Below are 16562 nucleotides of genomic sequence, written 5' to 3' on the forward strand. Positions count from 1 at the left end.
TGAAATCCAAAACGTATGCAAACCAAGACGTATGCAAACCAAGGTACCACTGTATACACATGGACCCTCGTAACTTCCCTGTAAGATGCGAGTTACCTGTACATAGCAGTCTGTCCAGCAGGAGGCAGGGGTGAGTGCAGGAGAGTCAGAGGGAAAGAGAGCCTGCCCCCCAAATGCATTCTCCCCCATCCACCCCTACCCCATGTATCTGGAATATTTTATGCCTTTCTCTGAATAAGGGCTGCCTCCTGACGAAAACATCTTAACTCAATTGTATGCATTTTAATAGTTAGCATTTGCATATGAATAAAGACAATAATTCTGAAGGGAAATAATTAGTCTTACTTGGGATGGGCCCATTGAACTTAATGGGCATGGTTAAAAGGTCTATATTCAATTCAAGGGGTCTACTCTTGAGTTAAAGACTGGTGCACTCTTTGCTTTAGAAAAAGACATTTCCTCTTAGCCAGGATGGAAAGCTGCTTCTAGCGCTGTTTTCATAAGTATTTGTATTAAAAAGAGTTAACTTTAAAAGAATAATAATGATGAAGCCTGAACCTGATGGAATAGAATCAAGTTACAAGTTTTAAATGAAAGGCACTTGCAGAGTCACTGTTGCGCTATTCCACAATACTGGGCCGATAACACTAAAAGCCTCGGTTTCTTGTTGCCAGGTGAGCTTTTGTCAACTTGGGGAACGACCAGCGATGCTTCTCCAGACGATCTCAGTGACCAAGCTGGGATATAAGGGTTTGTGTGGTCTCTGATACAACTGTCAATCACCTGATTCATAAATAATCTCGCCCTTCACATACCCAATCGAACTCTGTGCCCATCCAATACAATATACGGCTCAAGCCTTCATTGCTGTGGCACCCACTGTATGGAACTTCTTCCCCTTGAACGTTAGGCTGGTGCCATCTCTGCTGTCTGCTTGTCACCTACTGAAGATGTTCCTACAAGCCTTTGAAACCGAGATCTTCCCCAATATGCATCTGTATTGGAATTGCTCCTAAGATGATTTCTCAGTTTGTTGTTTGCGGCCCTGGACTCCTTTGGATGCCATTAGGTAAAAGGTAAAGGTACCCCTGCCCGTACGGGCCAGTCTTGACAGACTCTAGGGTTGTGCGCCCATCTCACTCAAGAGGCCGGGGGCCAGCGCTGTCCGGAGACACTTCCGGGTCACGTTGCCAGCATGACAAAGCTGCATCTGGTGAGCCAGCGCAGCACACGGAAACGCCGTTTACCTTCCCGCTAGTAAGCGGTCCCTATTTATCTACTTGCACCCGGGGGTGCTTTCGAACTGCTAGGTTGGCAGGCGCTGGGACCGAGCAACGGGAGCTCACCCCGCCGCGGGGATTCGAACCGCCGACCTTTCGATCGTCAAGCCCTAGGCGCTGAGGCTTTTACCCACAGCGCCACCCGCGTCCCATGTTGGATGCCATTATTCTTTTGTAACTAAATAATAAATACTAATAATTTATTTATTTTTTAGAAATGGGACGTTGGCATCCACCTTTAGTCGACAACTGAAAAAAATAAATAATCATCTGCAGTGCTGGTTAAGCACCTTTGCAACAGGCTTAGAAACCTCTTTCCATGTGTCAAGGAAGTCGCTTGCAGCATCCGATTCTCTTCCCCTCCCCTCCCCATCGGTTACGGATAATGCTATTTAGCGGCTTATGAGCTCAAGCCCTTCCTTTGTTGCAGCTTCAACCTGGCAGCCCTCCAAAGGAGAGGGGGCACTTCCTTCTCAGAACTAATCCTCCCCACCCATCCCCATTTACCATCCTCAATATCTTTTGCTCTTATTCATCCTGCAGATTCCAGAGGGGAAGCTGCCTAAGTCTTCCAAGGTGCCAGGAGACTCCTTTCTGCTGCAAGAGACTAGCAAATTTATGGTGGCATAAGCTTTCGCTCCAGTCCATCAGATGCACGAATTGTTATATTGAATTGCAACACACACACAGAGTTGGGAGTTAGGGTGGGAATCGTGAATTCAGAGAGAAATGAACTGCAGAAAATTTAGGGCGGTGATAAATAAGGGCCTTACAGTGGCAATGAATTTGCAAAACAGCCATCGATAACACAGCCATCCTGGCACTGGTATGCCAATTAATACATATAATATGCTTGGAATCGACTGCCAGAGATGGCACTGAATCTCTACCAGTATTGCAATTTAGCAGTTTCACACTTTGGCCTCCCTAAACCATGTGTAACTCAGGATCTGGCAAAGGTGAGCTCCAGTCAATGAAAGGTTATGCCACGATAGATGTGTTTTTGCCACAATTAAGAGTGACACTCGTCTCCTGTTCTGGAAACTTTGGCCTTCGCTAATTAAGAGTACGGTTGTGTGTATGCTTTTTTGTTTTGTTCTTAAAGTACAATTTTTAAACAAGATCACATTTCCTGCACCCGAAAGAAGGCCTGGATTGGTTTCTACTGTATTTGGAGATTGGGTAGAACATAATGCTGCCCAAATATTTATATAAAAATTATATAAATACAGTGCTTTTTTCTGGGGGGTACGCATACCCTAAACATTTTGCAAATCTTTGCACTTTTGTCCATTTAATATCTTTATTTCCCCCGATTTGAACTATAAAATGGTGATTTTTCTTGAATCCAAATGAGAGTTTCCCCTAAACATTTTTTTAAGAAAAAAAGCATTGTGTGTGTGTGTGTGTGTGTGTGTGTGTGTGTGTGTGTTTTCCAATGGCTGCGGCTCTCCAGCAGTTCAGCTCTCATCCGTCCCAGCCTCCGGACAAAAGCATTGTACTGTACTGTACTTTCTTACGTTGGTAGTGTAGAGACTCGAACCCACTACAAAAATGGCCCCTTGAGCTTCGCCGCCTTAAGCGAAGATGGCGGCTCCCCACCGGTGCCCGGTTTCAGCTTCGAACTACGGGCACGCGACAGGAAGTGTGCTTCCCTTATCTCCGTCCCCCACGGGGTACTTCCGGTCCTTTTCAACCCGGCCCTCCCCTCTGCCGGGACAGCCGCTGCCCGGCTAACCGGGGGCGATGTCGGACACATGGAGCTCGATCCAGGCTCACAAGAAGCAGCTGGACTCGCTGCGGGAGCGGCTGCAGCGGAGGCGCAAGCAGGACCCGCTGGGTAAGGGAAGCAGGCGAAGGAAGCGCAGGGGTGTGTGGATAGGATAGGATAGGATAGGATGCTAGGAAGCACCAGGGCAGGGCTGCATCCAAGTAAGTCCTGCTCAGAGTAGACCCATTGGTATTAATGGACCTAGGCTAGGCGCGAGTAGCTGAAGTCCATTCTCCTCTTGAGTATGGCTGAGGCTCCCGTTTGCACCATACATTTAAAGCGTTACCATGCCACTTTAAAGAGTTTTGGCTTCCCAAATCCTGGGAATTGTAGCTTGTCAGGAGACACTCCTATTCTCCTCACGGAGCTACAGTTCCCAGAGTTCCCTGGGGAAAAGGGTTGGTTGCCAAACCACCCCAAGAACGGGTCCAGAACTTATTTTTTTTAAGAGCCCCGGTGAATCGGATCCAGTATCCTCGCTGCGTCTGAATACATCTTCTGGCCAACATCGTCTTTGCGTGGGTGCCCGTCTGTGCATCATCTAGTTGCTTTCATTTATTTATTTTTCGATTTTATACATTTATATAATGTTACAAATCATTTTAACACTTCGAAACGCGACTTCCTTCCCCCTCTTTCAGCGGTTCCTTAGTTTTTTTAAAAAAATATTTTCTGCATATTCCAGATTAACTTAATCATTTATTCATCTGCTTTAAATGTATACTCTTATACAGGCTTCCCCAACCTCGGCCCTCCAGATGTTTTGAGACTACAATTCCCATCATCCCTGACCACTGTTCCTGCTAGCTAGGGATCATGGGAGTTGTAGGCCAAAAACATCGGGAGGGCCAAGGTTGAGGAAGCCTGCTCTTATAGAACTGCAGGTTGTTACAATAATTCTCCCAATGGTCTTAACTGTTTACAGTTTGTAAATATTCAATAAACCATTTCCATTCTTGATTTCTTATCTCGATTTCTTATTTTTCCTGTAAGTTTCAACCTTTTCTGCGTATTCCATAAAGCTTTTGTATCTGCTTTTGTTTTAATTTATTAATTGACAGCGGCCTACATCACACAGTGGCTGCGAATCTTGCCTTCGGAGGGCATTTGTCAATATATATGCTTAGCCTAAGATGGATGTATCCATGGTTACTGTATTTTTAATGCGAGCTGATCCGGCGGGAGCTGTTCTGTTCTTTACTCTTCTTTCTTTTAGTTGCTTGTCTTCCTTCATAAAAAAATTGGTTTAAAAGGAACCAACGCCGTGTTTCCAAAAGTGGCCAGCTAGCAAGCTTCATAGCAGAACATAAGAGGCAGGATGCCTTCGAGTTCCACTTGCTGGGAATTGCAAATGGGGAGAGTGCTGGGATACTCAGGTTCTGCTTTCAGGCTTCCTTTAGCAAGCCGTTGTGGGAGCAGAAAACTAGACTGGATGGGCCTTTGGCCTGATCCAGCAACGGTGCTCTTCTTTAATGACCTCATCTTTCCTTACATCAGACCTGAGGAATCCGGACCTGGCCCTCAGCCCTCCCTTTCGAAGCGACAGTCCGGTTCCTTCGTCCGTCACGCCCAGCACTGCCACTGAGCCAGGGGATCTAGTGGCTGATCCTGAACTTGAGAAGAAGCTCCTGCATCACCTCTCCGACTTAGGACTGGCCCTACCCACAGACGCCTTGTCTATCTGCCATGCCATTTCCACGGTGAGCAATAAACCTGATTGGATGTCATTGTCTGCTTCCCCCCTGACTTGCCCTCTCCTAGGCAAGGTCTACATTCTTCCCATTGGTCTATTCACTTTTAGGGACCCCCAGGTTTATTTGGGAGTCGGCACATCCTCTGCAGGATCCATTATTATTATTATTATTATTAAAAATTATTTATACTTTTCAAGTTTTTACATTTCACTACTTTTGAACATTTCGTTAATCTTACAATCATTTGTAAGGGAGGGGGAAAGTTGCTTGGGCACCAGTTTTTAAAATTAGCTTTCTTATAATGACCAGATGAGATGGAAACTGTTCTGGTAGTTTGATGGAACAGCCATTACCACATGAGAGAAAAGAAGAGACAAAAGTAGGCTGATATCTCAGCAGAGCCAAGGGACCATCCCTGCTTCCCTTCTCTCCATTTGCTGTAGCAATTTCCCCTCTCTCTCCAGAGCAGAGCAAAAGCTTAAAGGTAAAGGGACCCCTGACCATTAGGTCCAGTCGTGGCCGACTCTGGGGTTGTGGCGCTCATCTCGCTTTATTGGCCAAGGGAGCCGGTGTACAGCTTCCGGGTCATGTGGCCAGCATGACTAAGCCGCTTCTGGCGAACCAGAGCAGCGCACAGAAACGCCGTTTACCTTCCCACTGGAGTGGTACCTAGTTATCTACTTGTACTTTGACGGGCTTTCGAACTGCTAGGTTGGCAGGAGCAGGGACCAAGCAACGGGAGCTCAGCCCGCCACGGGAATTCGAACCGCTGACCTTCTGATCGGCAAGTCCTAGGCTCTGTGGTTTAACCCACAGCGCTTACACGTTCCATAAAAACTCGGTGAGGTTAAGCAGTTAATTTGTTGCGGCTTTGCTTAGTCTGTTGCTGTTTTGATTGTGACAGGCTGGTCTCATAGAAACATAGGAAGGTATCTGACCGTTGAGTCATCTATCTCAGTATTCTCTACACTGACTGGCAGTCTCTCTCCATGGCTTCAGACTGGTGTCTGCCAGCCCTACATGGTGGGGATCGAACCCAGGACCTTTTGCATGCAAGGCAGATGCTTTGCCACTGAGCCACAGCTCTTCCTCTCACTTGTTGTCTGACGCTGCCAGTCCACACCTCCTCAACCTCCTCTGACTGGCTTACTCCTTGTCCCGCAGCCCGAAGCCCCCGCCACTCAGCGGAGTGTGGAAAGCCTCTTGCAGAAGTTTGCGGCGCAGGAGCTCATTGAGGTCAAGCGGGGCCTCCTCCAGGATGACGACCAGCCCATGCTGGTCACCTACGCTGACCACTCCAAGCTCTCCGCCATGATGGGTGCCGTGGCCGAGAAGAAGGACTCCGGGGAAGGGGTCGGGCCCGGAGGGCCAAAGAGGAGAGCCGGGGAGCAGGACGCCGGGGTCCCCGCCTCTGCCTCCGGGGCTGCTCCCTCTGCCTTGGCGTCTTCCGAGGTGCTCAAGGAGCCCCCCAAGAAGTCTCGCAAGCAGGCCTCGGACCTGGACCTGGAGATCGAGAGCCTGCTGAGCCAGCAGTCGACGAAGGAGCAGCAGAGCAAGAAGGTAGGGGAGGGAGTGAGGGACGACCGCTAAATCCCAGGGTGGTCGTGAAAAACCAGCAGAGGCTGGTTCCTGAGGGCAAATGGCGCACTGCCTCACCAACCCCAGCCCTCACTTGCCCGCCTTATCCTGAGGATGCCACAGCCTGCCAACTTCCTCCTCAAGTTTTCTTGTAATTCACAGCCAGCTGTTCCCTCTGGCAGTATCCTGAGAATGCCCTCATCAATAATAATAATAATAATAATAATAATAATAATAATAATAATTTATTATTTATACCCCGCCCATCTGGCTGGGTTTCCCCAGCCACTCTGGGCGGCTTCCAACAGAACACTAAAATACAATAACCTATTAAACATTAAAAGCTTCCCTAAAGAGGGCTGCCTTCAGATGTCTTCTAAAAGTTTGGTAGTTATTTTTCTCTTTGACATCTGGTGGGAGGGCGTTCCACAGGGCGGGTGCCACTACCGAGAAGGCCCTCTGCCTGGTTCCCTGTAACTTGGCTTCTTGCAGCGAGGGAACCGCCAGAAGGCCCTCAGCGCTGGACCTCAGGCAGAATGATGGAGGTGGAGACGCTCCTTCAGGTATACTGGACTGAGGCCGTTTAGGGCTTTAAAGGTCAGCACCAACACTTTGAATTGTGCTCGGAAACATACTGGGAGCCAGTATAGGTCTTTCAAGACCAGTATTATATGGTCTCGGCGGCCGCTCCCAGCCACCAGTCTTTTCAGGCCCACTTTTGTTTGAGATAGAACTACAGTAATCACAATACACAAAGCGCAACAGGCTGAATAATCATAACAGTGAACATTTTATTGGTTATTTCCTAATGTAAAGATCTAGCCCAGTATGTTCAACATATACAGTTCATATATACGGTATATAACCTATGGTAATGCATTTCCTCTTTTCTTATCTGTTTCTTCTTGTGAGTTCCTGTGTAACACAATCCTTAGGTAAAAATAGAAAAGTCTTCAAGGCAACAAGAACAACACAGCTGATGTAGACTGCTGGCACAAGCTGGCTGGTGCAGGTACAAACTGCTAACTTGGGCAGAACAAGGTTTCCGGATATCTCCCTTGTTTCACCCCGAAGCGCTTCCTCAGCTGATATTAGATCTATACAATATAAATAAACGCATGGTAATACAATATCATTTATATGTAAATTAAAAAATGTGGGAGCTAGGATACAACCTTGCTTAACTCCCTTTGTGCCTGGCACGGCTCCTGTGAGCTTCCCATTTGTAGAGCTACGCACTTTCAGCACAGTGTATTCATATAGGCATTTAATCAAGAACAATAATCTTTTGTCTATACTTGAAGCGTTCAACTTATCCCAACAGTCTTATTCAAGAGAGTGAATCGAATGCAGCTTTCAGGTCAATGAAAGCTGCATAGAGCACACTACCTGGTTTCTTAACATACTTACCTATAAAATGGGCTAGTACAAAGCAAAGGTCTGTAGCTGATCTGCCTTGTCTGAATCCTGCTTGCTCTTTGGCAAGAATAGCATCATCAGTTATCCAATCAACTAGCTTATTGTAAAGATGCTTTACAATAACCTCCTTTTTAGACTTCAAGTGTTGCCCTTGAAGAAGTCAGCAGAGAGGAAGATGACAGCAAAAAGAGGTAGTTGGCTCCAGCTGTCATTGGCTCTGGCGCCACCTGCTGTTGGCCTCTCTGCTTTCCACCCAATGAGCACCAGCCAGCCCTGGGAAGATTTGTTTTATTTTAGGATTAGGCATTTACAGCCTTCCTTTCATTATGCAGTCCCAAAGTGGGTTATGTAGATCTCAGTGCAATACCTAGACATTTGTACTGGAGGTGTATTCTGATCTCACGCTGCAGCCCTAGAAGACCTGTACAGAAAAAAGGCATTCTTGATCTGGCGTTGAAATGTATACACAGTTGTACCTTGGAAATCAAATGGAATCCGTTCCGGAAGTCTGTTCGACTTCCAAAACATCCGGAAACCAAAGCGCGGCTTCTGAATGGCTGCAGGAAGCTCCTGCAGCCAATCAGAAGCTGCGGAAGCTCCGTCGGATGTTCGGGTTCCAAAGAATGTTTGCACACCAGAACACTCACTTCCGGGCTTGTGGCGTTCAGGAGCCGAAACGTCCAAATACCAAGGTGTTCATGATCCAAGGTATGATTGTAATGAGAAGGTCAGATGCACCTTGGAAGGTGAAACATTCCACAGCTTGGAGGGCCACCACAGAGAAGGCTCTCTTGTGTACTGCTGCCCCACGAACTTCACTGGGTGGCTGAAATGGCCAGCAGGGCATCCCTGCAGATCGCAACAGGTCTGCATGCTTGGGGTCTAGAGTCCATAATTTCCCCAGTGTGCTGTCTCTGTGGGTGGCCAGTTGGACGCTGTACCCTAGGGGTGGGGGACACTGAGCACACCTGTCAGTCAGCTGATATCGCAATGACATGAAGCGTTGCAACGTCAACGAAGAAAATCCTTGATTCTTTCCATTTCAGGCATGGCTTCAAACTGTGACTGCAAAGGAGCATTTTTGCCTTTGCATCCTGGCTCAAACTCAACCCAGGAGACGAGTGGGGCTTGCAGGCATTTAGATCCAAGCCCTGCTTTCAGGAAGGATTGGCCGCACGTGGGAGCTCCCGATATGACGACATTTACCCCCCCTTAAAAAGAACCCAACCCCCCCAAGACCTGCCCTCTTAGCAAGCAATGTGGATGGAGCCAAAAAATGAAAATTAATTCCAGTTGGAACCACGAAGACTGGAAGCCCAGGCAATTTTGTATGTCTTTCTTTCCACTGACCTGGTCTCGGCCTCCTTGCCTCCCCAGGTGAGCCAGGAGATCTTGGAGCTGTTGAACACGACGACGGCCAAGGAGCAATCCATCGTGGAGAAGTTCCGCTCACGAGGCCGTGCGCAGGTGCAAGAGTTTTGCGACTACGGAACCAAAGAGGAGTGCATGAAGGCCAGCGACGCCGACCGGCCGTGCCGAAAGCTCCACTTCCGGTGAGCCTCTGGGGTTCGGTGAGCCCCGAAACAGTTTTGGAAATGCCGCAGGACTTCCACAAACTTTTAGAGCGGGATCTGGGAACTCAGGCTTTTCGCCATGCTGTGTCTTGGCCTTGCTTTATAAAACCAGCCCCAGTGAATCAGACTAAAGATGCAGGTGACCCAGTTTCTGAAGACAGTTCGGAAACTCCAGCTGTGCAGGACTTGGCTGCCAGGTTGCACACCCGGGGCAAGATAGTTTTAAGCATATAACGGCAATCCTGGCCCGACTGCCCATTAATTTCTGGGCCCAATTGAAAAGGTTGGTTTTGACCTATAAAACCTAAAAGGGCCCAGGACCGCAATACAGTGGTACCTCGGGTTGCAGACGATTCAGGTTACAGACGCTTCAGGTTACAGACGCTGGTAACCCAGAAACCCAGAAAAGTTAAGAACTTTGCTTCAGGATGAGAACAGAAATTGTGTGGCGGCAGCGGGAGGCCCCATTAGCTAAAGTGGTGCTTCAGGTTAAGAACAGTTTCAGGTTAAGAACGGACCTCCAGAACGAATTAAGTTCTTAACCCAAGGTACCACGCTACCTCAAGGGCAGGCTCTCACCGTATGCACTGATCCAGACCCTGCATTGATCAGCTGAGGCCCCTTCCATGTGAGGTCCAGAATGTGGCAACATGAAAACGGGCCTTTTTTGCAGTAGCTCCCCGCTTTTAGAATTCCTCTATAATCAGGATTTTGGCTAATTAAACCATCTATGGTTCCCAACCTTTTTTTTTTCCTTTTTTGTTTTGCCATGTCCCACCTAAGCATCTCGAAAATCCTGATTCTCCCCACCCTCCCGTGACATATACCATATTTTTCGCTCTATAAGACGCACCAGACCACAAGACACACCTAGTTTTTGGAGGAGGAAAACAAGAAAAAAAATATTCTGAATCTCAGAAGCCAGAACAGCAAGAGGGATCGCTGCGCAGTGAAAGCAGCAATCCCTCTTGCTGTTCTGGCTTCTGGGATAGCTGCGCAGCTTGCATTCGCTCCATAAGATGCACACACATTTCCCCTTACTTTTTAGGAGGGAAAAAGTGAGTCCTATAGATTAAAAAATACGGTAATTCTTATTATTAAAAAAAGTGAACTCCTATTCAAGTGGAGGAAACCTAAAAGGCCGTTAACTGTTAATAACTCATTCTCAAATTGCCCCCCTTAAAAATCAAATTGCCCCCCTGTGGCAACCATGGATCTATATCCTTTTAAATTGTGTGGGTGGTGGGGTGTTATTGTTTTGTTTGGTACCGTGTTACACATTTTTGTGTTTTCATACTGTAAACTGCCTGGCGATCCTCTGACGAAGGTAGAGAAATTTAATTGATAATGATAACAAAATTCAAAACAGTAACAATTAATTGCACATTTATTCAAAATCCAGCTAAAGTGGTTTAGTTGAATTAATCCAACAAAACTGATGAATTTGATCCAGTGATGCCAGCTTTTCGAAAGTCCGATAGTCATTCACAACTCCAGTGCCCCTGCTGCCAACCCCTTGCCTCTTAGCTCCCACCGCCAGATAATCCCACCACTGATTCCACTGCTTTTGAGAACCACCAGTTTAGATGAACTTTAATAATTATTCAGATCCGAACCGTGCCTTCAAGGGGGTGGGATGTTTAGTTTGCCATTTTATTTCTAATTATTAAGATAGGCTGCCTTTCGCACGGGCCTTTCAAAGTGGCGTATCATAAAGCCCAAACCCAGAAATAGATGAATCCTGTTAAAATCACATCCAGTCAAGCAGTCGGGGGGGGGGGGGTGTCAGAGGCTTCACATGAAACAGTCCAATGTGGACGTGAAGCAAGGTAGCATCTAGAGAAACAGCCACCCCTTCTCCTTACAGCCGCATCATCAACAAGCACACGGACGAGTCTCTGGGGGACTGCTCCTTCCTCAACACCTGCTTCCACATGGACACCTGCAAGTACGTCCACTACGAAATCGACGCCTGTGCCGACCTGGACGCCCCTTGCGGGCGGGAGCTGAGCTCGGGCCAGGAGCTGGCGCTGCCCCAGGCGGTGGGGAGGGATTCCAGCGTGGACCGCCTATTCCCTCCACAGGTACCCAGGGCTGGCCGCAGCGGATATCTGCAGCGGTAGGGAGGCGGGGAGGCATCCATGACTTGGTACCAGGCAGCATCCTCTGGATGCCACCTTAATTGCAGCGGTCCCTCGGGTTACATACCTCTCTGGATATGTAATCTTCGGGTTGCAAAAGCAGCAAACCCGGAAGTATTTTTCCGGGTTTCGCTGCTCGCGCATGCGCAGAAGTGCTCTATCAGCCGTGCACAGAAGTGGCGCCTCTGGTTACAGATTTTTGGGGTGCGCAGAGACCCCTGGAACGAATTACCGTATTTTTCACTCTATAAGATGCACCAGACCACAAGACGCACCTAGTTTTTGGAGGAGGAAAACAAGAAAAAAATATTCTGAATCTCAGAAGCCAGAACAACAAGCGGGATCGCTGCGCAGCGAAAGCAGCGATCCCTCTTGCTGTTCTGGTTTCTGGGATGGCTGCGCAGCCTGCATTCGCTCCATAAGACGCACACACATTTCCCCTTACTTTTTAGGAGGGAAAAAGTGAGTCTTATAGAGCAAAAAATACGGTAAATCCGTATCCAGAGGGTCCACGGTATTTTGATTTTTTTAAGCACTTCTCCATGTTCTCTAAGGCATTCCCTTCCCCGTTTCCTCTCTTTGCCCCCAGTGGATTTGCTGCGACATCCGCTACCTTGACGTCAGCATCCTGGGCAAGTTCGCCGTCGTGATGGCCGACCCGCCCTGGGACATCCACATGGAGCTTCCGTACGGGACCCTCACGGACGACGAGATGAGGCGCCTCAACATCCCCGTCCTGCAGGACGAGGGGTTCCTCTTTCTGTGGGTCACCGGCCGGTACGGGACATTAACTCAGCTTGTTCTTCCTCCCAGGATCTCCCCTTTCCCCTTCATCCTCACGACGACCCTGGCAGGTAGGGCAGGCAGAGGGATAGCATCACCCAGTGAGTTTGGTGGCCGAGACAGGATTTGAACCCTGGTCTCCGGGTCCAGCAGTCTAACCACTACAGCAGGGATTCCCCACCCTACAGCCCTCCCGATATTCTTGTGCTCTGAATCCCATCAGCCCCCTGGCAGCAAGACCCAGAGTCGCCTCCAGAGGGCGACAGAGAACCAGGAAGAACCTGGCTTCTTAGAGCAGTATAGATCCATGTTAGGTCTAAGTAACCTTTTCGGGGCCAGGAAGGGGTGGAAGAAGAGGAAAAAGCAGATGGAACAATGAATCCAAATGCTACCTTTGTACTGTAGGCTGCGGTCTGTACACACAGAACTCTAGCCTCCATTCAGGCAAACACGAGGCATTCTCAGAGGTCAAGCACAGCCAAAATACGGAGGCTGTGAAGTAGGGGCCCATGTGGCCTGGGGGCCAGTTAAAAGAGGCAGGAGGGCCACATTGAGATTCTCCCACCTGCGAGGTAGGATCAAGCTTGTTCTGGAGTAGGGAAGAGTGTTAACAGCCTCAACCCAGTCAACTATGGGGCAACAACAAGAGACAGGGGCAGAAAGGGTCTCTCTCTTATGAGCAGCCATGAGTCATTCACCATTCATATTGCTCTTTTCTCTCTCCGTTGCAACCGCAAGGGCCATGGAACTCGGCCGGGAGTGCCTGAATCTCTGGGGGTAAGTGCATTCTTACAGCCGAAGGTGGAGGGTCCTCTCCTTTCTATGACTCCTCTTCTTCCTGCTCAGTCTTACTGCTGTCCTCCCCCCTCCCTCTGCTTTCTAGGTACGAGCGAGTAGATGAGATAATCTGGGTGAAAACAAACCAGCTCCAGCGCATTATCCGGACGGGGCGGACAGGCCACTGGCTCAACCATGGCAAAGAGCACTGCTTGGTAATTGAGATGGGGAGAGAGAGACATTAGGTTAGGAATCCCATGGAAACGGAAAGCGTACAGGAGTCCTGGTTATTTTTGGGTAGAGGAAGACACACAGGCAATGGTATATTCCCTGCAGCGGATAGCTCAGAGATAGCCGACGTTGTGCCCTCCAAATGTTGTTGGACTCCAACTCCCATCAGCCCCAACACTCAAGAGATGATAGGAGATGTAGTCCCAACACTATCTTTGCAAAAGCTGCTTTTAGCAGCTTCACCTTAGAGGGGAAGGTAATGCCTCGCCCCTTCTTTTGAGGAGCGGTACAACAGAGGACGCAAAGCATTGCGTGTAAATGGGCACAAGTTACGGAGGAGCCCGATTGTGACTGAACCATCTTTTTCTGCGGGCAGGTTGGGGTGAAAGGAAACCCCCAGGGCTTCAACCGAGGTCTCGACTGCGACGTCATTGTGGCAGAGGTAAGGCAGAGAGTTGGGTCAGCCCAACATTGGATCCAGGGGTGGCGGAAAGATCCCCCCACAATATTTACCGCCTGTGAAATTTACTGTCCCGCAGGTACGCTCCACCAGTCACAAGCCAGACGAGATCTACGGCATGATCGAGCGGCTCTCACCCGGGACCCGCAAAATAGAGCTCTTTGGGCGACCCCATAACGTCCAGCCCAACTGGTGAGCGTCACCCATCCCTTTTGACCCTGAACCGCTGAATGACCTCTCAACTCTCTCTTTAAGATTTGAACCCTGCGGCAAAGCCCATGGTTCTCATTTCGATGCTGCTTTGGCAGAATTTAGAAATGTGGTCCATGGTTCGATCCCTGGGATCTCCCAGGTAGGACTGAGAATATCCCATCTGCAGCCCAGGAGAGCTGCTGCCAGTCAGTGCAGACAGTACTGAGCTACACTGATCAATGGGTTGACTTGGCATCCTTTGCTGTTCCCAATCCAGCCCAAGCCATGCGAGGAAAGGGAATTATTTTTATACCCATTCTGGGACCCACTTGAAAATTTAGCTCTAGAATCTTAAGTCTGTCTAGATCGCTCAACAGATTTTCAAAATTCAGAGTAAATTTCAGAATCTGTTTGTGCTTTTTAAAGGATGTTGCTGAGAGTATACATCAGACACGTCACTGAGCTCCTCCTAGTGCCAGATTAAGAAGTCACCCTATATTGTTTTTTAAGAAACTCAACCCCAAATAGTCTTTGGAAAGGTTTAAGACAGGGGTAGCCAACCAGCTGTTGTTACCCTCTCCCATCAGCCCCAGATGTGGAGAGCATGTTAGCCACTCCTGCCCTACACAAATCAAAGTTTGCATCTCTCTCTCTTAAAGGTAAAGGTACCCCTGCCCATACGGGCCAGTCTTGACAGACTCTGGGGTTGTGCACCCATCTCACTTAAGAGGCCAGGGGCCAGCGCTGTCCGGAGACACTTCCGGGTCACGTGGCCAGCGTGACAAAGCTGCATCTGGCGAGCCAGCGCAGCACACGGAAACGCCGTTTACCTTCCCGCTAGTAAGCGGTCCCTATTTATCTACTTGCACCCGGGGGTGCTTTCGAACTGCTAGGTTGGCAGGCGCTGGGACCGAGCAACGGGAGCGCAACCCGCCGCGGGGATTCGAACCGCTGACCTTTCGATCGGCAAGCCCTAGGCGCTGAGGCTTTTACCCACAGCGCCACCCGCGTCCCATTCTCTCTCTCTCTCTTAAACCTGCTGAATTAAGTCTCCTTTAAAACCATGCCAACTGTTGTGGCCTCCCTAACCAAAGAATTCCCGGCATTGTAGTTTGACAAGAGCATCCCTGCTTCAAAGAGCCTCAGCTGCTGGAAACATGTGAGCTGCAACCCCTATGCAGCATTTGCAGTCAGCCAGGTCGGGGCTCAGCTTGAGCAGAGCAAGCCTGCCTGGCAACCGAAGATGGGAGAAGAGCATTCTCAGACCAAAGGTCCATCTAATCGAGCACCCAGTTCTCACTGCAGCTAACTGCACCATCTCCCCTCCTGTGGTTTCCAGCAACTGGGATTCAGAAACATCACTGCCTCCAGTTGTAGAGGCAGAGCATAGCCAGTGTAACTATTAGCACCTCGATGGCCCTCTCTTCCCCAAATTTGTCCAATCCTCTTGGAAAGCCATCCAAGCTGGTGGCCATCAAATGAGGCTGTTTTGCTTCAAGATGCAACTTGGCGGCAACTCTAAATAAATAGACAGAGATCTGGTGATCTGATCTGGGTGGGTGGCAGATACTGCTATTGCTGCTATTATTTAGGGGGCAATCCTATCCACTGGAATGAGTTGGGTTAGGATGCAGCCGATCTGTGGCTGAGTGAGGAGCCTGAGCTCAGCCAAAGATACCTTGGCATTCTCTTCCCACTTACGAATCTCAGCAGCTGATAGTTTTCCACCAGCGCCCTTTAACCAATCCTTCACTCAGCCTCACACTGGAACCACAACACAGATTTTATATAGACCCCCTTTCCTCATTACCTCCACCCTCCCTTAATCCTCTCTCTCGCGCTCTCTCTCTCACATCTTAGGATCACGCTTGGTAACCAGCTGGACGGAATCCACCTGCTGGATCCAGATGTGGTGGCTCAGTTCAAACAACGTTACCCAGACGGAATCATCTCTAAGCCCAAGAACATGTAGAGGGGAGACAAGGGGAGATTTTAGCGCAATGGACCAAAGGGGGTGTTTTGCAGGGGGTGTTGGCAAAAGGAATGGATTGTATTCTAATATAGGGTGTGTTTTTTTCTAAAATAAATAAAACAAAATGGATTCTTTCTCCATAGCCGAGACATGTGAAGAATGTGGGACGTAGAAGCGAGAGCCCAGTTCCTGTGGAAGATGCTGTTTAGTCCCCTAGAGGCACTTGGTGATCGATAGGTAGAAGGCTGCAACTCCCTCGATCCTAACCCACCCCTTATTATTCTGCCTGTATTCCTTGCTGGTGGGTCTTGGAAGCAGCTCACCAGCAAGGTGAAGCTTCTGGGCGCAGGAGAGGGGGTGGGGAAGACCTTGCTCCTGGACTTTGGATTGTCCCACTGAAAGGGAGCATGAGATGAGGGGCCGGCCTTTTGCTCCTACCCTCTCCTCCCTTCAGGGCAGGGGGAAATTCCACGCAAGGTGAAGATGAGCTCCTGCTGCTCCTTTCCCTCTCATGTGAAGCTGGCTGGTTGCTGTGGCTCTACGGTGACTGGCACCGAGAGGAGGCAATGAACAGAGCACAGCTCAGTGGGAAAGAATGTGTTTTGCATGCAGAAGTTTCCAGATTTCAGGCACAGAAGGAGGCCCCTATGTGCTTCTGCAAGGAGCTGGAGACTGAAGGCAGAGGGCTGT

General features: G+C 49.0%; 1 protein-coding gene across 1 annotated transcript; it reads left to right on the forward strand.

Moving 5' to 3' along the window:
- Positions 1-2959: 2959 nt before the first annotated feature.
- On the forward strand, positions 2960-16006 carry METTL3 (methyltransferase 3, N6-adenosine-methyltransferase complex catalytic subunit). Its single transcript, XM_028701532.2, has 11 exons — positions 2960-3120; positions 4549-4751; positions 5910-6305; positions 9120-9295; positions 11184-11400; positions 12047-12234; positions 12979-13017; positions 13124-13232; positions 13625-13690; positions 13788-13900; positions 15761-16006. The coding sequence occupies exons 1-11, from the start codon at positions 3027-3029 to the stop codon at positions 15870-15872; spliced, it is 1713 nt and encodes a 570-aa protein (XP_028557365.2). The 5' UTR covers positions 2960-3026; the 3' UTR covers positions 15873-16006.
- Positions 16007-16562: the final 556 nt, after the last annotated feature.

Source organism: Podarcis muralis, chromosome 13 (genome assembly GCF_964188315.1).
Source record: "Podarcis muralis chromosome 13, rPodMur119.hap1.1, whole genome shotgun sequence".
NCBI classification, from domain to species: domain Eukaryota; kingdom Metazoa; phylum Chordata; class Lepidosauria; order Squamata; family Lacertidae; genus Podarcis; species Podarcis muralis.

Excerpts from the sequence above, each read along its gene's own strand:
- METTL3 (XM_028701532.2), top strand. The coding sequence starts at position 3,027 with ATGTCGGACACATGGAGCTCGATCCAGGCTCACAAGAAGCAGCTGGAC. Across the intron at positions 13,018-13,123 it reads GAGTGCCTGAATCTCTGGGG|GTACGAGCGAGTAGATGAGA; the intron begins GTAAGTGCATTC and ends TCTGCTTTCTAG. Across the intron at positions 13,901-15,760 it reads CATAACGTCCAGCCCAACTG|GATCACGCTTGGTAACCAGC; the intron begins GTGAGCGTCACC and ends CTCACATCTTAG.